Source organism: Oncorhynchus kisutch, linkage group LG30 (assembly GCF_002021735.2).
Source record: "Oncorhynchus kisutch isolate 150728-3 linkage group LG30, Okis_V2, whole genome shotgun sequence".
Lineage (NCBI taxonomy): Eukaryota > Metazoa > Chordata > Actinopteri > Salmoniformes > Salmonidae > Oncorhynchus > Oncorhynchus kisutch.
Window position 1 is genome coordinate 34,910,407 of NC_034203.2, and position 22,247 is coordinate 34,932,653.

Consider the following 22,247-nt stretch of genomic DNA (forward strand, 5'->3'; position numbering starts at 1 on the left):
CCAAGAACTTCCCATTTGAATCGATAAGGATTGCAGTTGTGGGTGAATGTCTGGGTGAAGCAGACTGGGAGGCTGGGAGGTTGACCTGGGCTGGAGCAGGCTGGGAGGTTGACCTGGGCTGGAGCAGGCTGGGAGGCTGGGAGGTTGACCTGGGCTGGAGCAGGCTGGGAGGTTGACCTGGGCTGGAGCAGACTGGGAGGCTGGGAGGTTGACCTGGGCTGGAGCAGGCTGGGAGGTTGACCTGGGCTGGAGCAGACTGGGAGGCTGGGAGGTTGACCTGGGCTGGAGCAGGCTGGGAGGTTGACCTGGGCTGGAGCAGACTGGGATGGGGGTGCAGTGTCATCAGGCTGTGGTGGAGGCCATGCTGGTTATGTTGGTCTCAGGTTCTGCCTGTGTTGTACCAAGCTGGTGGACATGTTCTCTAGATGCAGAGGACATAATGACTAGCGTCTAGTTGAGGGTGTCAATATACCTCTCTGCACTAGCTCCTCTCTTGTTGTGCTCAGATGGTCTCTGAGGTCATCATTTGTCTGACTCAGTTTGTCTATTCTGCTTTCTAATTTAGCAGTAGATGTTCTGAGTCATCCTCTCGAAGCTTGTTCTGTCTGAGTTCTAGGACGTCTGCTTCGACTAGAGAGAGGGTGTTGTGGAAACGTTGCATAGCAAGTGTTGTAGGCATGTCCTTGGCTCTGTCTGCTGCAGGTGAGGTAGGTATAGGGACACTGAGGGCTTCTTGCTGGGTCACAGAGACTGTTGAGGTGTTGGGGCCTGCTCCTTCCCCCTCCCTCCCCCTGTCTCTCTCTATACCTCCCTCTCTCTCTCTCTCTCTCTCTCTCCTCTCTCTCTCTCTCTCTACCTTCCTTCATCCTCCCTCCCCCTGTCTCTCTCTATACCACCCTCTCTCTCTTCTCCCTCTCTCTACCTTCCTTCCTCCTCCCTCCCCTGTCTCTCTCTATACCACCCTCTCTCTCTCTTCTCCCTCTCTCTTTATACCCTTCTCCCTCCATCTCTCTCTACCCTCCTCCCTCCCCCCTCTCTCTAGCTCTCTCTCTCACCTCCCTCTCTCTACCCACTGCCTTCCCTCCCTCTCTCTCTCTCTAGCCTCCTCCCTCCCCCTCTCTCTCTTTACCCCTCTCCTATCTTCCTCTCTCTCTACCCTCCTCTCTCCCATCCTCTCTCTACCCTCCTCTCTCTATCCTCCTCTATCACCCTCTCTCGCTCTAACCCTCCTCTCTCTCTCTCTCCTTTACCTCCTTCCTCTCTCTCTCTACTCTCTCTTTCCCCTCTTCCTCTCTCTCTCTACTCTCGCTCCCCCTCTCCCTCTCTCTCTCTCCTTTACCTCCTTCCTCTCCTCTCTCTCTCCTCTCTCTCTCTCTCTCTCTCTCTCTCCCCCCTCTCCCTCTCTCTCTCTCTCTCCTTTACCTCCTTCCTCTCTCTCTACTCTCTCTCTCTCCCCTCTCCCTCTCTCTCTCTCTCTCTCCCCCTCTCCCTCTCTCTCTCTCTCTCTTTCCCCCTCTCCCTCTCTCTCTCTCTCTTTCCCCCTCTCCCTCTCTCTCTCTCTCTTCCCCCTCTCCCTCTCTCTCTCTAGCTCTCTCTCTCTCCCCCTCTCCCTCTCTCTCTCTCTCTCCTCTCTTTCCCCCTCTCCCTCTCTCTCTCTCTCTCTCTCTTTCCCCCTCTCCCTCTCTCTCTCTCTCTCTTTCCCCCTCTCCCTCTCTCTCTCTCTCTCTCTCCCCTCTCCCCCTCTCCCTCTCTCTCTCTCTCTCTCTGTTTCCATCCTCTTATAAAGCAGTGCTTTGCTTGTTGCACAGATAAGTTATTCTTGTTTTGCGCCCAGCTCTGCACTGTTCCACAGGGAAAGGAGAGCGAGGGAAAGAGACAGAGAGGGGAGGGGGGCGGGGAGGTTCTGCCTCTTATGCCTTTCATGTGTCTGCAGAAGAGATAAGCAAAGAGATGTCAGCTGCAGTGGAGACAGAGATGACTCAATAAACACACACACACACGCACCCTAACAAGACAACTTCCCATAGCTCCCAGAGTATTGCTGTAACTTCAACCTCTGTAGATACGTTATTGTCCAGGAGCAGATACCATACTCCTGAGAATGAATCTCCCTCCCTCCCTCCCTCCGTCTGTGTCTCTAACACACACACCATACACACATAAACACACAGACAGCCCACTGTCATTACGTAAACTACAGTCTAGTTTGGGCATGTCTCTCATTAAATACAGCGCCTGGATCGATCTCGCCTTCTCTGCTCAGTCTCTCTTTTTCTCTCTACACCATATTAAGAACACCTATTGAGTTGCACCCCCCACCCTTTTGCCTTCAGAACAGACTCAATTTGTTGGGGCATGGACTGTGCAAAGTGTCAAAAGCGTTCCACATGGATGCTGGCCCGTGTTGACTCCAATACGTCCCACAGTTGTGTCAAGTTGGCTGCATGTCCTGTGGGTAGTGGACCATTCTTGACACACACAGGAAACTGTTGAGCGGGAAAAACCCAGCAGTGTTGCAGTTCTTCACACAAACCAGTGCGCCTGGCACCTAGTACCATACCCTGTTCAAGGGCACTTCAATCATTCATCCTCTGAATAGCACACACACAATTCATGTCTCAATTGTCTCAAGGCTTAAAAATCATTCTTTAACCTTTCTCCTCCCCTTCATCTACACTGATTGAAGTGGATTTAACAAGTGACATCAATAAATGATCATAGCTTTCACCTGGATTCACCTGCTCAGTATTTTTGTCATGGAAAGTGCAGGTGTTCTTAATGTTTTTTATACTCAGTGTATGTATCTTTGTCTGTAGACTCCTAAGGGACAAAAATACTTGCAAACATAGCAGGCTCCCAATTACGCCAGACAGGACTGGTACATTCGTTAGAAATGTTCATAGCAACAAGCTCCGCTGGCAATACCCCCTTACCCCAACAAGCTCCGCTGGCAAATACCCCCCTACCCCAACAAGCTCCGCTGGCAAATACCCCCCTACCCCAACAAGCTCCGCTGGCAATACCCCCCTACCCCAACAAGCTCCGCTGGCAAATACCCCCCTACCCCAACAAGCTCCGCTGGCAAATACCCCCCTACCCCAACAAGCTCCGCTGGCAAATACCCCCCTACCCCAACAAGCTCCGCTGGCAAATACCCCCCTACCCCAACAAGCTCCGCTGGCAAATACCCCCTACCCCAACAAGCTCCGCTAGCAAATACCCCCCTACCCCAACAAGCTCCGCTGGCAAATACCCCCTACCCCAACAAGCTCCGCTGGCAAATACCCCCTTACCCCAACAAGCTCCGCTGGCAAATACCCCCCTACCCCAACAAGCTCCTCTGGCAAAAAAAAACCTACCCCAACAAGCTCCGCTGGCAAATACCCCCCTAACCCAACAAGCACCGCTGGCAAATACCCCCCTACCCCAACACGCTCTGCTGGCAAATACCCCCCTACCCCAACAAGCTCCGCTGGCAAATACCCCCTACCCCAACAAGCGCCGCTGGCAAATACCCCCCTACCCCAACAAGCTCCGCTGGCAAATATCCCCCTACCCCAACAAGCTCCTCTGGCAAATACCCCCCTACCCCAACAAGCTCCGCTGGCAAATACCCCCCTACCCCAACAAGCTCCGCTGGCAAATACCCCCCTACCACAACAAGCTCCGCTGGCAAATACCCCCCTACCCCAACAAGCTCCGCTGGCAAATACCCCCCTACCCCAACAAGCTCCGCTGGCAAATACCCCCTACCCCAACAAGCTCCGCTGGCAAATACCCCCCTACCCCAACAAGCTCCTCTGGCAAATACCCCCCTACCCCAACAAGCTCCGCTGGCAAATACCCCCTACCCCAACAAGCTCCGCTGGCAAATACCCCCCTACCCCAACAAGCTCCTCTGGCAAATACCCCCCTACCCCAACAAGCTCCGCTGGCAAATACCCCCCTACCCCAACAAGCTCCTCTGACAAAAAAAACCTACCCCAACAAGCTCCGCTGGCAAATACCCCCCTACCCCAACAAGCACCGCTGGCAAATACCCCCCTACAACCAACAAGCTCTGCTGGCAAATACCCCCCTACCCCAACAAGCTCCGCTGGCAAATACCCCCCTACCCCAACAAGCTCCGCTGGCAAATACCCCCCTACCCCAACAAGCTCCGCTGGCAAATACCCCCCTACCCCAACAAGCTCCTCTGGCAAATACCCCCCTACCCCAACAAGCTCCGCTGGCAAATACCCCCCTACCCCAACAAACTCCACTGGCAAATACCCCCCTACCCCAACAAGCTCCGCTGGCAAATACCCCCCTACCCCAACAAGCTCCGCTGGCAAATACCCCCTACCCCAACAAGCTCCGCTGGCAATACCCCCCTACCCCAACAAGCTCCGCTGGCAAATACCCCCCTACCCCAACAAGCTCCGCTGGCAAATACCCCCTTACCCCAACAAGCTCCGCTGGCAAATACCCCCCTACCCCAACAAGCTCCTCTGGCAAAAAAAACCCTACCCCAACAAGCTCCGCTGGCAAATACCCCCTACCCCAACAAGCACCGCTGGCAAATACCCCTTACCCCAACACGCTCTGCTGGCAAATACCCCCTACCCAACAAGCTCCGCTGGCAAATACCCCCCTACCCCAACAAGCGCCGCTGGCAAATACCCCCCTACCCCAACAAGCTCCGCTGGCAAATATCCCCCTACCCCAACAAGCTCCTCTGGCAAATACCCCCCTACCCCAACAAGCTCCGCTGGCAAATACCCCCCTACCCCAACAAGCTCCGCTGGCAAATACCCCCCTACCCCAACAAGCTCCGCTGGCAAATACCCCCCCAACAAGCTCCTCTGGCAAAAAAAAAAACTGCCCCAACAAGCTCCGCTGGCAAATACCCCCCTACCCCAACAAGCACCGCTGGCAAATACCCCCCTACCCCAACAAGCTCTGCTGGCAAATACCCCCCTACCCCAACAGGCTCCGCTGGCAAATACCCCCCTACCCCAACAAGCTCCGCTGGCAAATACCCCCCTACCCCAACAAGCTCCGCTGGCAAATACCCCCTACCCCAACAAGCGCCGCTGGCAAATACCCCCCTACCCCAACAAGCTCCGCTGGCAAATATCCCCCTACCCCAACAAGCTCCTCTGGCAAATACCCCCCTACCCCAACAAGCTCCGCTGGCAAATACCCCCCTACCCCAACAAGCTCCGCTGGCAAATACCCCCTACCCCAACAAGCTCCGCTGGCAAATACCCCCCCAACAAGCTCCTCTGGCAAAAAAAAAAAACTACCCCAACAAGCTCCGCTGGCAAATACCCCCCTACCCCAACAAGCACCGCTGGCAAATACCCCCCTACCCCAACAAGCTCTGCTGGCAAATACCCCCTACCCCAACAGGCTCCGCTGGCAAATACCCCCCTACCCCAACAAGCTCCGCTGGCAAATACCCCCCTACCCCAACAAGCTCCGCTGGCAAATACCCCCCTACCCCAACAAGCTCCTCTGGCAAATACCCCCCTACCCCAACAAGCTCCGCTGGCAAATACCCCCCTACCCCAACAAGCTCCGCTGGCAAATACCCCCCTACCCAACAAACTCCTCTGGCAAATACCCCCTACCCCAACAAGCTCCGCTGGCAAATACCCCCCTACCCCAACAAGCTCCGCTGGCAAATACCCCCCTACCCCAACAAGCTCCGCTGGCAAATACCCCCCTACCCCAACAAGCTCTGCTGGCAAATACCCCCCTACCCCAACAAGCTCCGCTGGCAAATACCCCCCTAACCCAACAAGCACCGCTGGCAATACCCCCCTACCCAACACGCTCTGCTGGCAAATACCCCCCTACCCCAACAAGCTCCGCTGGCAAATACCCCCCTACCCCAACAAGCGCCGCTGGCAAATACCCCCCTACCCCAACAAGCTCCGCTGGCAAATATCCCCCTACCCCAACAAGCTCCTCTGGCAAATACCCCCCTACCCCAACAAGCTCCGCTGGCAAATACCCCCCTACCCCAACAAGCTCCGCTGGCAAATACCCCCCTACCCCAACAAGCTCCGCTGGCAAATACCCCCCTACCCCAACAAGCTCCGCTGGCAAATACCCCCTACCCCAACAAGCTCCGCTGGCAAATACCCCCCTACCCCAACAAGCTCCGCTGGCAAATACCCCCCTACCCCAACAAGCTCCTCTGGCAAATACCCCCTACCCCAACAAGCTCCGCTGGCAAATACCCCCCTACCCCAACAAGCTCCGCTGGCAAATACCCCCCTACCCCAACAAGCTCCTCTGGCAAATACCCCCCTACCCCAACAAGCTCCGCTGGCAAATACCCCCCTACCCCAACAAGCTCCTCTGACAAAAAAAAACCTACCCCAACAAGCACCGCTGGCAAATACCCCCCTACACCAACAAGCTCCTCTGGCAAATAGCCCCCTACCCCAACAAGCTCCGCTGGCAAATACCCCCCTACCCCAACAAACTCCACTGGCAAATACCCCCCTACCCCAACAAGCACCGCTGGCAAATACCCCCCTACCCCAACAAGCTCCTCTGGCAAATAGCCCCCTACCCCAACAAGCTCCGCTGGCAAATACCCCCTACCCCAACAAACTCCACTGGCAAATACCCCCCTACCCCAACAAGCTCCGCTGGCAAATACCCCCCTACCCCAACAAGCTCCGCTGGCAAATACCCCCTACCCCAACAAGCTCCGCTGGCAAATACCCCCCTACCCCAACAAGCTCCGCTGGCAAATACCCCCCTACCCCAACAAGCTCCGCTGGCAAATACCCCTTACCCCAACAAGCTCCGCTGGCAAATACCCCCCTACCCCAACAAGCTCCTCTGGCAAAAAAAAACCTACCCCAACAAGCTCCGCTGGCAAATACCCCCCTACCCCAACAAGCACCGCTGGCAAATACCCCCTTACCCCAACACGCTCTGCTGGCAAATACCCCCCTACCCCAACAAGCTCCGCTGGCAAATACCCCCCTACCCCAACAAGCGCCGCTGGCAAATACCCCCCTACCCCAACAAGCTCCGCTGGCAAATATCCCCCTACCCCAACAAGCTCCTCTGGCAAATACCCCCCTACCCCAACAAGCTCCGCTGGCAAATACCCCCCTACCCCAACAAGCTCCGCTGGCAAATACCCCCCTACCCCAACAAGCTCCGCTGGCAAATACCCCCCTACCCCAACAAGCTCCGCTGGCAAATACCCCCCTACCCCAACAAGCTCCTCTGGCAAATACCCCCCTACCCCAACAAGCTCCGCTGGCAAATACCCCCCTACCCCAACAAGCTCCGCTGGCAAATACCCCCCTACCCAACAAGCTCCTCTGGCAAATACCCCCCTACCCCAACAAGCTCCGCTGGCAAATACCCCCCTACCCCAACAAGCTCCTCTGGCAAAAAAAAACCTACCCCAACAAGCTCCGCTGGCAAATACCCCCCTACCCCAACAAGCACCGCTGGCAAATACCCCCCTACCCCAACAAGCTCTGCTGGCAAATACCCCCCTACCCCAACAGGCTCCGCTGGCAAATACCCCCCTACCCCAACAAGCTCCGCTGGCAAATACCCCCCTACCCCAACAAGCTCCGCTGGCAAATACCCCCCTACCCCAACAAGCTCCGCTGGCAAATACCCCCCTACCCCAACAAGCTCTGCTGGCAAATACCCCCCTACCCCAACAAGCTCCGCTGGCAAATACCCCCTTACCCCAACAAGCTCCGCTGGCAAATACCCCCCTACCCCAACAAGCTCCGCTGGCAAATACCCCCCTACCCCAACAAGCTCCGCTGGCAAATACCCCCCTACCCCAACAAGCTCCGCTGGCAAATACCCCCTACCCCAACAAGCTCCGCTGGCAAATACCCCCCTACCCCAACAAGCTCCGCTGGCAAATACCCCCCTACCCCAACAAGCTCCGCTGGCAAATACCCCCTTACCCCAACAAGCTCCGCTGGCAAATACCCCCCTACCCCAACAAGCTCCTCTGGCAAAAAAAACCCTACCCCAACAAGCTCCGCTGGCAAATACCCCCCTACCCCAACAAGCACCGCTGGCAAATACCCCCTTACCCCAACACGCTCTGCTGGCAAATACCCCCCTACCCCAACAAGCTCCGCTGGCAAATACCCCCCTACCCCAACAAGCGCCGCTGGCAAATACCCCCCTACCCCAACAAGCTCCGCTGGCAAATACCCCCCTACCCCAACAAGCTCCGCTGGCAAATACCCCCCTACCCCAACAAGCTCCGCTGGCAAATACCCCCCTACCCCAACAAGCTCCTCTGGCAAAAAAAAACCTACCCCAACAAGCTCCGCTGGCAAATACCCCCCTACCCCAACAAGCACCGCTGGCAAATACCCCCCTACCCCAACAAGCTCTGCTGGCAAATACCCCCCTACCCCAACAGGCTCCGCTGGCAAATACCCCCCTACCCCAACAAGCTCCGCTGGCAAATACCCCCCTACCCCAACAAGCTCCGCTGGCAAATACCCCCCTACCCCAACAAGCTCCTCTGGCAAATACCCCCCTACCCCAACAAGCTCCGCTGGCAAATACCCCCCTACCCCAACAAGCTCCACTGGCAAATACCCCCCTACCCCAACAAGCTCCGCTGGCAAATACCCCCCTACCCCAACAAGCTCCGCTGGCAAATACCCCCCTACCCCAACAAGCTCCGCTGGCAAATACCCCCCTACCCCAACAAGCTCCGCTGGCAAATACCCCCCTACCCCAACAAGCTCCGCTGGCAAATATGTGTGTGTGTGTGTGTGCATTCAGTTGTGCATATTTTTTTTGGTGCATATTTTTTTGGGGAACACTTGTGTGTGGTTCTGCCCCTGACCTCATTTCAAAATCACCCAGTTTGTTATAAGGGCCTTGTAAACGTTGTGAAGGGCTTTCAGCAGAATATGCTCAAGGTGAAAATGACTGAAAGAATAATAACAATGTGCCATGATAATAACATGCTTTAGGAGACTGGGATAATAATGTACAATGTTGCTAAACACTTCAGTGAAGTGTGCAGAGAAAGAGAGATGGAGAGGGGATTTCAAGTTATATTCTCCAGGGACTCCTATTGTGTGTAGCTAGCTATATGCTCCAGGGACTCCTGTTGTGTGTAGCTAGCTATATGCTCCAGGGACTCCTGTTGTGTGTAGCTAGCTATATGCTCCAGGGACTCCTGTTGTGTGTAGCTAGCTATATGCTCCAGGGACTCCTGTTGTGTGTAGCTAGCTCTATGCTCCAGGGACTCCTATTGTGTGTAGCTAGCTATATGCTCCAGGGACTCCTGTTGTGTGTAGCTAGCTATATGCTCCAGGGACTCCTATTGTGTGTCGCTAGCTATGTGCTCCAGGGACTCCTATTGTGTGTAGCTAGCTATATGCTCCAGGGACTCCTATTGTGTGTTGCTAGCTATAAGGGACTCGTTTCAGGAAACTGGGCGTATGTCGCGCGTCACTACTTCACAGGAGAGGCATTTGAATGTAAACATTCATTTTTTATCATGCATTTTTGGGCAGAATTACCTTCTGGAACATGTGAACTTTCATGTGCCTTAATAACAAACGTGTATGCCATCTGTATATATACAGATGGCATATACTGTACAGTTGTTCAAATACAAGCCTAGTTGGTTTAGACACAGAAAAAGGCAGGAACCTTCCCGATTGGCTGAGATAATGGTTGGTCTGGACATTCCGAGAGATGAGTTTGGATTAGTCTGCCACGTAGCACGCTTCTGTCTATAACATGAGCTGCTCAGTATGTGTAGGTAATCCTTTCTAATGCAACTTTTTTTAAAGATATCATGAAGAACTGCAAAAGTGTTGCTAATGCTCTCCACTTTCTGGAGGACCGAGATTTGAAATCAGTGGAATGTCCAGTGGAAGCAGATTATGATAGCTGTGGAGATGGAGAAAATTCTGGCATTTGATTGCAAATATGCGGAGGGAGTCGAAAAGAGAACACACTGTTGTATAAAACACCTGTCTCCAGATTACATCTTCAAACTAAGGGCAACCATGGCATCAGTGACAGAGAAGGAGAAGCATTCACCCATGTATACGGGTAAGAGAGTCTAGCTAGCTACATTTTCAGATATTATATGTTTCTAATTTTGTCAGAAAGTTGTTTTCATTGCAAGTTAAAATGTAGAGTTAGCTAGCTAGCTAACGTTAGCTGGCTGGCTTACTAGCTAACGTTATGTGTATGATCTGTGTAGTAATATAATTTGTATCTCAGAACCATTTGCATTGCAAGTTATAGCCCACTGTTAGCTAGCTAGCTAACATAGAACCTAATTGGATAGCGTTAGCTATTTCCAGATTCATGCAGGGTAGTAACGTTATGAGTTGGGATTATGGTTCATTGTTTAGCTAGCTCCATGTCTAAACAAAATAATCCACTATGCAAGTAACCATTTCACTGTACTGTTTACACTTTCTCTATCCTGTGCATGTTACAAATGAACAGATTTTATTTGATATAGTGTGTGTTTACCAGAGGCGGTAATGTGAAGAACAACATGACCTGCACCAAAGTCAAATTAGGATATAGCGTTAGGCCAACGAGACAGTGTCCAAGTTAAAAAAAATTCTGGTAGAATGCCCTGCTTTTATCTTGTCACTCACAACCGTAAGCTATTTTCTGTGATTAACTCACCATTAACTTTAAATAATGATCTTGTTGTGAGTTTATTTTCCTGTAATAATTCATACAAAATTAGCTAAAGTTAAGACATTGTCAGCTATATGATATGGTCATTATTTGAACTAGCTAGTAAGCTAACTTAATGTTAACTAGCTAGCTAACAAGCTAGAAATGAGCCAACACATTGTTTAGAAAGTTGCTTTTAGTTGCCTGGTTTGCTAGATTGACATACACTAAATAGTTTTTTAAACGGATGCGTTTATTAGTGTTAAAATACACCAGTTTTGCTATTTTGGACAAGCAGGTTGCGGATGTCATGCAGCCTGTTGTTTTTGTGTAAATACTTTTTCATAATGACAATGACAAGTTTGATGTTGGATGACAATAGAATGTTCTCAATGTCACGATGACAACTGTCTATAGATATGTAGATAGACGTAGTATTAACCAGCCTCTTTGGTTGTTTAGTGCACTACTCACTCTGTTTAGGACATGGCCTCATATGAATCCTTAAAGAGATGGGTGGGGCTAAGGCTTAAGAGGGTGTGAATAGTACTGAATGGGTGTAGGCAAAGAAGAGCTCTCCAGTAGGTGTAGCAAAACATTAAGGGCCATTTTCTCAAAAGTGCTGTTACAAGTTTATCAACTTCCAAAGCAGAATTACTTTCCCATTGTTCTTCAACTGTAGTGTATGATTTACCATTTTCTAGCACTGAGTCTCTACTTTTATCCAATATTTTAAAAAAATTAAATTTCAAATTTTGCTACATAAGACCAAATTGAGCTGGTCGGTCACATATGCTCCAGGGACTCCTATTGTGTGTTGCTAGCTATATGCTCCAGGAATTCATATTGTGTGTAGCTAGCTATATGCTCCAGGGACTCCTAATGTGTGTAGCTAGCTATATGCTCCAGGAATTCATATTGTGTGTAGCTAGCTATATGCTCCAGGGACTCCTATTGTGTGTAGCTAGCTATATGCTCCAGGAATTCATATTGTGTGTAGCTAGCTATATGCTCCAGGGACTCCTAATGTGTGTAGCTAGCAATATGCTCCAGGAATTCATATTGTGTGTAGCTAGCTATATGCTCCAGGGACTCCTATTGTGTGTAGCTAGCTATATGCTCCAGGAATTCATATTGTGTGTGTAGCTAGCTATATGCTCCAGGGACTCCTAATGTGTGTAGCTAGATATATCCCATTAAGCTGGCTGTGGGGAACATAGATTTTTCATGGCAGAAAGGAACCAGTAATGGAAAATCTCTCTCTATCTGTTTTCATGGTTTTTAATCAGTTTAATGATGAGTAAATATAGATTTGATTTATGAATGTATCATTAATTAACCCATGCAATGCCTCTTTTTATTCTCGCTCTCACTCTCTCTCTCTCCCCCTCTCTCTCTCTCTCCCCCCTCTCTCTCTCCCCCTCTCTCTCCTCTCTCTCTCTCTCTCTCTCTCTCTCTCTCTCTCTCTCTCTCTCTCTCTCTCTCTCCCCCTCTCTCTCACTCTCTCTCTCTCTCTCCCCTCTCTCACTCTCTCTCTCACTCTCTCTCTCTCTCCCCTCTCTCTCTCTCTCTCTCACTCTCAATCTCTCTCTCTCTCTCACCTCTCTCTCTCTCTCTCTCTCACCTCTCTCTCCTCTCCCCCCCTCTCTCGCTCACTCTCTCTCTCTCTCTCTCTCTCTCTCCCCCCACTCTCTCTCTTTCCCCTCTCACTCACTCTCTCTCTCACTCTCTCACTCTCTCTCCCCCCTCTCTCCCCCCTCTCTCTCTCTCCCCCTCTCTCTCACTCACTCTCTCTCTCTCTCTCTCTCCCTCCTCTCTCGCTCTCTCTCGCATATCCATTTCCCCCCATCTCTCTCTTTCTCTGTCTCTCAGGTGCCCTCCAGATAGAGAACAGTGAGGAGTTAGACCAGGGAAAGTATGAGTGTGTGGCCACTAACTCTCAGGGAGTGCGTTACTCTTCCCAGGCCAACCTGTATGTACGAGGTAGGAACTTACCATGGGTATAAGAACACACACACAAACACACACGTGCATTATAACACACACACCTGTCACACAAGGTTTTTTGTAATAACTGCCACTGAATGGAATTAGACAAAAAGGAATAAGCCAGTGATGTCATACTGCACTGGGGCCAATGTGCAGTTCCAGGGTCTTTGCTACAGTATGACATCACAATTGTCCTCTCCCTCTTCATATTTTTCTAAATTGAGGGCCACACTGAGAGTTTGTTTTTCTCTTGCACTTTAAAGTGGAACTGACAGTGTTTTAACTACTTTGCAGATATGAAACAAACAGACAATTCCCAGTTTATGCTACGAAACCAACTTTATAAGAGGTTTTAAAAATAGGTTCTATGTGACTCAACATTCCATGACGTTCACTAAGGCATTGTTCGCAGAACAGATGGAGGCAGTTCAATGCATGATTAATACACACAATTCCTAAACGTTCTAAGAATTTATAATAAAGTGAAAATGACCATATCTAAGTGCTCGCTTGTCAGAAAATGTAAATATATATATTTTTTAAGGGTGTCATCTTCCTCTGGGTGTATATGAACAGATTTCATGGTCCTAAAATGCAGTCAGTTCCACTTTAATACAGTGATTGGCTAGGGAATACATTTGGTTTCTCAAGTCTAACTGAGACACAAAAAAAACATAATGCAAACCAACAGCCAGTGTGGCCCTCCAGGGGTCTCAAACGGCCCTCCAGGTTCTCCAGGTTCCTGTTCTAGGTTCTCGACTGGGGTAAGGGAGACTGGAATTAAGGGTTCTAGACTCAAATTTCTAAGCTCTTAAGCCCCTGAATTTGAAGTTCCTGATCCTACATTTGAAGTGGGTTCTGTGGTTCTGTGAAGAACAGTGTGAATGTGCGTGTGTACATTTGTGTGACTGTGTGTATGCGGTGTGTGTGAGGCTTTGAGCTGGACGTTTTTACTCTCTGTTTCCCCGTTCTCTCTCTCCCCATCACGTCATTGTGTTCTGCATCAACCCCCGTACATCCCCCAGAGCAACGAGAAGGTTGGTGTGTTCTTTATTTTCTTTCGGTACTCCTTCCTTTTTATAACACATTTACACCTGAAGTTAGGAGAGATACATCAGTCTTAAACAGTCTAGAAAAGACATATGAATAACCCTCATGTCAAATTGGTTTTAATTTGATAAACACACTTCTTTGATTGAAGGCGTTTCACTAAGCTGTAATGAGGCTAGCTGCCTACGCAGGCATTTGCATTGATTGCATTGTGTGGCCTTGTTTGTAGACCTTTGATATTGCTTTCATCCGAGCGCGACGTTCTCTGCATGGAACATTCTTGTTGTCATGGAGACCCAGGAATTGGAAATGAAAAGAAGGCTATCTATGCATGGATGGAGAGCGGAGGCGACGCTTGCATGCCTGTACCCAGACTAACTTTGTATGGCACGGCTCCAAATGTGTGTGTGTGTGTGTGTGTATGTGTATGTGCGTGCATGTGCTCTGTGTGCGTCTATTTTTTTTTTGATTTCTGTTGTCTTGTATTTATTGTTCTGTCTTTGTGGGTTTGTGTTATGTAACTGTCATTCTTCTGCACTTGTGGCATGTTGTGTGTCGCGTTGCCAATGTGTTTTGGTATTGTGTGTGGTCTCTGTGTGTTGTATTGGTCTGCTGCTGTTTGTTTGCGTACATACTCTGTGTAGCCAGCTTGGTACTTGTATACTGAGTGGTCCTCATATCCCCTCAGGGAAAATAAAGCATTCAAATAAGGCTTTATTCAAGTGGCATTTAAAAGTAGCTTATAATTATTTACACACTTGTTTGGTGAGCAAAGACTAAGTTAGTTCTGCTGGCTCAACATACACTTACACTCAGAGACCAAAAGCACACGGAATATTGTTCTGCTTTCTTTCTTTATGTACATTATCTGTATTTATAGTGAGATGAACAAAATGTACATTCATATTTATTTGCACAAAACAAGTTATTTCAGTGGATTGTGTCCGTCCACAGTATACTGTTATTCACACAGAGATCCTATGGGATTCTATGGTTATACTACATTAAATCAAATCAAATCACATGTATTTGTCACATACACATGGTTAGCAGATGTTAATGCGAGTGTAGCGAAATGCTTGTGCTTCTAGTTCCGACAATGCACTAATAACCAACGAGTAATCTAACCTAACAATTCCAAAACTACTACCTTATAAAACTACTACCTTATACACACATTATATTAGTATGTTATTGTTCACACAGAGATCCTATGGAATTCTATGGTTATACTACATTATATTAGTATGTTATTGTTCACACAGAGATCCTATGGAATTGGTTATTCAGCTGCTAAGTAGCGGTTGCTGTGGTTATGAACTATATAACGTCCTCTATTGACTGGCAGTTGAAATGAACAATGTATCCTCCTCAATATTGATGTATATTTATTGAACACACATATTAATTAAACATCTCTCCACTTCTTTATTAGATCAGGCAGGATTAACCTGTGTAAATGCCAACAGGGCTTTAGTGTGCTGTGGCTGTGCTCTTTAATGAAATGCAACGGTATCCCAGGCAGCTTTCAATCCCAATCTACTATGGTCTAGCATCCTCATCAACTCTACCCTGTAAACAATCCTGTTATTGATACTGGAGCAGAATAAATCATGACATTACAATTGTACCCCTTGGCCTATACAGTCTATAGTAGGCTACTTAATTAACAAGCAAAACCAGTAAGCAAAACCATAAGAGATGCTATTCAATCAACATTCTGGCCAGAGATCTTTCTTGAGAAGGGCTCTAGAAATATCCTTTATATGTTCCATGATATTAATACTACCTTGTTTTATTGATACTGAACTCACATGAACTCAGCAAAAAAATAAATGTCTCTTTTTCAGCACCCTGTCTTTCAAAGATGATTCGAAAAAATCCAAATAACTTCACAGATCTTCATTGTAAAGGGTTTAAACACGGTTTCCCATGCTTGTTCAATGAACCATAAATTAATTCTTTAATGAACATGCACCTGTGGAACGGTCCTTAAGACACTATCAGCTTACAGACGGTAGGCAGTTAAGGTCACAGTTATTAAAACTTAGGACACTAAAGAGGCCTTTCTACTGACTCTGAAAAACACCAAGAGAAAGATGCCCAGGGTCCCTGCTCATCTGCGTGAACTTTCCTTAGGCATGCAGCAATGAGGCATGAGGACTGCAGATGTGGCCAGGGCAATAAATTGCAATGTCCGTACTGTGAGTCGCCTAAGACAGTGCTACAGGGAGACAGGACGGACTTCTGATCGTCTGGACTTCTGATCGTCCTCGCAGTGGCAGACCACATGTAACAACACCTGCACACGATCGGTACATCCTAATATCACACCTGCGGGACAGGTACGGGATGGCAACAACAACTGCCCAAGTTACACCAGGAATGCCCAATCCCTCCATCAGTGCTCAAACTGTCCGCAATAGGCTGAGAGAGGCTGGACTGAGGGCTTGTAGGCCTGTTGTAAGGCCCTCACCCGACATCACCGGCAACAACATCGCCTATGTGCACAAACCCACCGTTGATTGACCAGACAGGACTGGCAAAAAGTGCTCTTCACTGACGAGTCGCGGTTTTGTCTCACCAGGAGTGATGGTCGGATTCACTTTTATTGTCGAAGGAATGAGAATTACACCAAGGCCTGTACTCTGGAGTGGGATCGATTTGGAGGGTCCATCATGGTCTGGGGAGGTGTGTCACAGCATCATCGGACTGAGCTTGTTGTCATTGCAGGCAATCTCAATGCTGTGTGTTACAGGGAAGACATCCTCCTCCCTCATGTGGTACCCTTCCTACAGGCTCATCTTGACATGACCCTCCAGCATGACAATGCCACCAGCCATACTGCTTGTTCTGTGTGTGATTTCCTGCAAGACAGGATTCTGCCATGGCCAACGTAGAGCTCGGATCTCAATCCCCTTGAACACGTCTGGGACCTGTTGGATTGGAGGGTGAGGGCTAGGGCCATTCCCCCCAGAAATGTCCGGGAACTTGCAGGTGACTTGGTGGAAGAGGGGGGTAACATCTCACAGCAAGAACTGGCAAATCTGGTGCAGTCCATGAGGAGGAGATGCACTGCAGAACTTAATGCAGGTGGTGGCCACAACAGATACTGACTGTTACTTTTGATTCTGACCCCCCCCTTTGTTCAGGGACACATTATTCCATTTCTGTTAGTCACATGTCTGTGGAACTTGTTCAGTTTATGTCTCAGTTGTTGAATATTGTTATGTTCATACAAATATTTGCACATGTTAAGTTTGCTGAAAATGTTGACATTGAGAGGACATTTATGTTTTTGCTGAGTTATATGTCTGATAGTAAATAGGTTGTCACTGCCTGACCGTTCATTCTCGGCCTTATCTTTGTTCAGCACTTCAATATTGTGCTGTCCTGCTGCTGAGCTGGATGTACCCTACTTTCCTTGACAGAAATGTCCACATTCTCTTCTTCAGCTTTAACAAGTCTCCATACCTTGAGGGAACTTCCAGTCGTTAGATATGTATACCACACGTTATGCACACACTTTAAGAGTTGAGTATTTTCTTAAATAAAATATCAAGCTGAATTGTATGGTACTGCGTACAGTAGGTGCTCTTGTCTGCTGCATGGTTTTAACCTGGTCACTCTGTTTCTGTTTGTCTCTGTCTGGCTCTTGCATGCTTTGGAGAGAATCTGCCTGCCTTTTGATTTGATGTCTCTTATAACAGTTACATTTGATTTTGTCTGTTAATTAAATGTCTATTTTTTGGTCTTGAACTTTAGTGTCCAATTCTGGGGATCTGTTGGAATTCTAGGGCCACTCCAAATGTATGGCACTGTTATGTTGAATGGGATCATGTCCACCGAGCTATTGAATCACTGCCAAATTGTTCATTCTTATTTGGTTTTGGTGAATGGTTTGTTTGCGTGCTATCTGAGGAAGACTAGGAATACAGTGAAATCCATTGAACCTAGAGAAGATATTTCAATGCTAGGTGAAGTTTATTAATGAATCTGAGCATGGTTCTTTTAAATTAAATGCATCAGCTGACAATCATTTGGGGGAAGACTGAGGCCAGTGATTCTATGAAAACTCTTTCCCCCTGATTTACTCCCACTGACTGAGTGGAGATTCCTGTATTGTGACTCAAAACATGATTCAAACCCCTGATTCAGATACTGTTTCGAATCTTGACGTTAGCCAATATTTCTACTGACTGTGTCTGTCTGTCTGCCCTTCCTCCCCTTGCATCCACTCCTGTCTGTCTGTCTGTCTGTCTCTGTCTCTGTCTCTGTCTGTCACTTCAGTCCTCTGTTTTGCAGCCTTGGGGTACCAAATATTCAGTTCCTACGACATCCACCAATCAAAGTCTGATTTTGGAGAACCTAACAGCAGTTTCAAGAGCGCCATGTGTTTTCTCTTTCCCATCCCTCCTTTCTTTCCCCTTCTGCCCTTTCCCCCTTTCTTCTTATCTCCCTTACCTCTTATCCTCTCTGCCCCCATCGCTCTCTTCTAATATCCCCTCCTTCTTTCTCTCTCTTCTGCATTCTGCACTCCATCTGTACCCTGGTGTGTAGGATCAACAGACAAATGTACATCATTTTAAATTACTAAAAACATGTGCATACTACCCCTTTCTCTCTCTTTGGATTATCTCTCTCTGTCATGACTCATGATGTATGTCTTGATGTTTCCTTATTTCAAGTGTTCAATGTGAACATTGTAATTGCAACGACACCTATTTATATCCCCCATAACCTTATTTACATCGCTTTTATTTATTTTCAACATTGCTGCGTTCATCTGCTATTCTGGTTGTACAATGAGGCCGTGAGTTGCCACATTGACTGGAAGAGGAACCAGACAATACTCTCTTTCTCTCTCTATCTGTCTTCTCCCTCTGTCTCTTCATGATTATAGTTTTTTTCTACAAGTCTTCTAGGCATGCAAGTGACCCGTGAGCTCTGTCTCTATGCATCCATGCATCTTTGCCTCTACGTGCCATTATATCAAATAGATCTGACAGCTAGCTAGTAGATTCAGCACAGGTACAGTTAACAGAAGCACTCTGTGCAAGTTGTCTGACTAATAGCTGGTTCTATCAATTGGCTCTGCCAGCGCCATGTATCTAAAGGGCCCTCATCTGCAGTGGAGAACTCACCCCAGAGGCACAGAAATCTCATTGAAGTTTCTCATTATAGTTTCTCACTCAAGTTTCTGGTGAAGTTTCTCGTTTTCAAGTCAGTAGCCTTGAGCTTCGCTGCAACGGTAGTTCAGCTGTAATTTACATCTTCACATTGGTTTTATTTAAGCTCATTTTAGTTCCTCAGGAAAAAATCCTATGGTATTTTGTGCAGCCCAGAGCGCCACTATTTGTATTGTAGATGTTGTTTTAAATAGGGAAGAGGAAACTGTATAGTCTGGGCATCTACAGTGATGATTCTACAATACCAAATGATGTCCTTGTAAAATATGCAATGGGTTGTTGCACACTGGCTAAAACATGAGAAACGTACAATAGGTTTCATGTGCAGGGTGAAATGTAGCTTGAGAAAGCAGTCTCTCAACATGGGATCTGTGTATTTCAACTGCTATCATTCGCTAATATTTTCAAAACTACCAATGTAGTTTAGACTAAACGTGAAATATATTTTTGTAAAACCTCTGTAAAAGCAGTGAAGTTCATACTACCCTTTCTGTTACCCCACTTTCTCTCTCTCTTTCGCTCTCTCTCGTTCTCTCTCTTTCTGTATCTTTCTTACCCCCCTCTGTCGCCCCCTTTTCTGTCCCTGCCGCTCCGGCTCCCCCTCCTCATCCCCCTCTCTACAATCCTCCCCCCGTCTTCCCCATCTCCTCCTCTCCCAGTGCGTCGTGTGCCTCCCCGTTTCTCCATCCTGCCCTCCAACCATGAGATCATGCCCAACGGCAGCATCAACATCACCTGTGTGGCGGTGGGTTCACCCATGCCCTACGTCAAATGGATGCTGGGTATTGAGGACCTGACACCTGTGGACGAGATGCCGGTGGGGCGGAACGTTCTGGAGCTCAACGGAATCAGGGAGTCGGCCAACTACACCTGTGTGGCCATGAGCAGTCTGGGGGTTATAAAGGCCACTGCACAGGTGTCAGTTAAGAGTAAGGGACAACCTTTCTCTTTCTAATTGTGCTCTCTCTGTCTCTCCCTCTCCTCGACTTTGAATACCACCGTATTCGAGAGTAAGGACCCTCTATGATCTTGCAGATGCCCATCAAGAGTAAGATTCACTTTTCTCCCCCTGTCTGCCTTAAGACATTAAGGACAGTTGAACAAATATCTCCTTCTCCCTTCATAGCTCTTCCCAAGCCTCCCGGTACCCCCATCGTCACGGAGACGACTGCCACCAGCGTCACTATCACCTGGGACTCCGGTAACCCCGACCCGGTGTCCTATTACATCATCCAGTACTGGGCCAAGGCACCAGACAGCAAGTACGAGACGGTGGACAGTATCACCACCACCAGGTACAGCATTGGAGGGCTCTACCCCAACACGGAGTATGAGATCAGGGTGTCAGCCGTCAACAGCATCGGCCAGGGACCCTCGTCCACCCGGGTGGAGGCCAGGACAGGGGAGCAGGCCCCGGCTAGCCCCCCCAGGAACGTCCAGGCCAGGATCATCTCCAAGAACACTGTCATGGTCCGCTGGGAGGAACCAGAGGAGCCCAATGGACAGGTCAGTGTTGATTTTTGTTTTGTCAGTTGTTTTGTTAAAGGTGCAAAAACATTTTTAACTCAATATGAAATAACTTCTGGGTAACAATTAAGTACCTTACTGTGATTGATTTCAATTCAAATGGAGAAAAAAAATAGCTTCTTAACAAAGCAATTTTTCAAGCGAGATTGTCGTCTGTCTAGGTGTGGGGAGGACAAAACTTAAAACTAGCTGTTATTGGCAGAAACGTTTGGAACTCTCTTTCTTATTGGTCTAATAACTAATTTAACGCCTGGTTATGTCACCAGGCAGGCCAAAACATAATCATTTGAATAAGTTCACAATATTATTCCCACCTCATAGTGTGGAAATATATATAAAACACAGGAAAGTACATTTTTTGACTGCACTGGTTCTTTAATAATTTATTAATAATAATTTACTGATGACCTACTTTGTTTATTTATAATGTATTATGTTATTAATCTCTAAATGTATGAATGTATTAATTTGAATGTTATCAGAAGAGAATAAATGGCCAAGACAGGGATAATAAATAATCTCTGACTGAGACAACACTGAGGCGCAATAATAACTGAGTTAGTTAGATAAACATCCCATTTTCCACTGTTGTCCCTGGGCAGTCTAAACATAATACGCTGCATAATGGTTGCCTGGCGACTCACCCTGAATTTAAATCTGCTGCTCTATCGACCATCGTAGAGAAGAACCGTCAGTTTGGCCGGAGCAATGTGGATGGGTAGCCAGGCAGTCCTAATGGAGTCATCATAAACAACAGTAATCACAACAAGATGTGGAGATGGGGCAGTGCATCATAAAACACATTACAGTTTTAACCATGGACTATAGTGATTACTCTTCAGGTAAAGAAAGGGGCAAAGGTCATTCAGTTATTTAATGATAACTGTAATGATTGTTCAACCTCCAAGCGAATGCAATTTTTATCTAGCTCAACGGCATATAGGTCCGGTCAAGTATCATTTGTTCTGGGCATTGATGTCACAATATATAATAGCTTCCAAGCTCAAACAATTCTATGAGACCAGACAATGAAAGGCTAATTATAGAAAACAGCAGAAAGGAGTTTCTCTCCATCGTCTAACTGTCTCTCTCTGTGGCTCCCCCCTGCCTCTGTTCCTCCGTCGCTCCCTCCAGGTGAAAGGTTACCGGGTGTACTACACCATGGACCCATCTCAGCCCATGAGTCTGTGGCAGATCCATAATGTTCAGGACAGCACCATCACCTCCATCCAGAGCCTGGTACCCTCTGAAACATACACTGTCAGAGTCCTGGCCTTTACATCTGTGGGAGACGGACCCTTCTCAGATCCTGTCCATGTCAAAGTGCTGCCCGGAGGTCAGTGTGTGTGTGTGTCTGTGTGTGTGTCTGTGTGTGTGGGTTAGTGTGTGTGTGTGTGGGTTAGTGTGTGTGTGTGTGTGGGTTAGTGTGTGTGTGTGTGGGTTAGTGTGTGTGTGGGTTAGTGTGTGTGTGAGTTAGTGTGTGTGTGTGTGTGTGGGTTAATGTGTCTGTGTGTGTGTGTGTCTGTGTGTCTGTCTGTGTGGGTTAGTGTGGGTGTGTGTGTGTGTGTGTGGGTTAGTGTGTCTGTGGGTTAGTGTGTCTGTGTGGGTGTCTGTGTGGGTTAGTGTGTCTGTGGGTTAGTGTGTGTGGGTTAGTGTGTGTGTGGGTTAGTGTGTATGTGGGTTAGTGTGTGTGTGGGTTAGTGTGTGTGTGGGTTAGTGTGTGTGTGGGTTAGTGTGTGTGTGGGTTAGTGTGTGTGTGGGTTAGTGTGTGTGTGGGTTAGTGTGTGTGTGGGTTAGTGTGTGTGTGTGTGGGTTAATGTGTCT

At 48.2% G+C, this 22,247-nt stretch overlaps 1 protein-coding gene across 5 annotated transcripts in view; it reads left to right on the plus strand.

The window, feature by feature from the left end:
- LOC109874757 (receptor-type tyrosine-protein phosphatase S-like) overlaps window positions 1–22,247 on the plus strand; it is a 139,945-nt gene that overhangs the window by 63,763 nt on the left and 53,935 nt on the right. For 3 of the 5 annotated variants that reach the window (XM_031810926.1, XM_031810927.1, XM_031810929.1), the window contains exons 7-12: window positions 12,541–12,651; window positions 13,683–13,694; window positions 18,268–18,282; window positions 19,556–19,825; window positions 20,023–20,402; window positions 21,558–21,759. In XM_031810926.1, coding sequence (XP_031666786.1) covers window positions 12,541–12,651; window positions 13,683–13,694; window positions 18,268–18,282; window positions 19,556–19,825; window positions 20,023–20,402; window positions 21,558–21,759 — 990 coding nt within the window. The remainder of the gene's footprint in view (window positions 1–12,540; window positions 12,652–13,682; window positions 13,695–18,267; window positions 18,283–19,555; window positions 19,826–20,022; window positions 20,403–21,557; window positions 21,760–22,247) is intronic. The other 2 variants (XM_031810928.1, XM_031810930.1) reach the window with 2 other exon arrangements.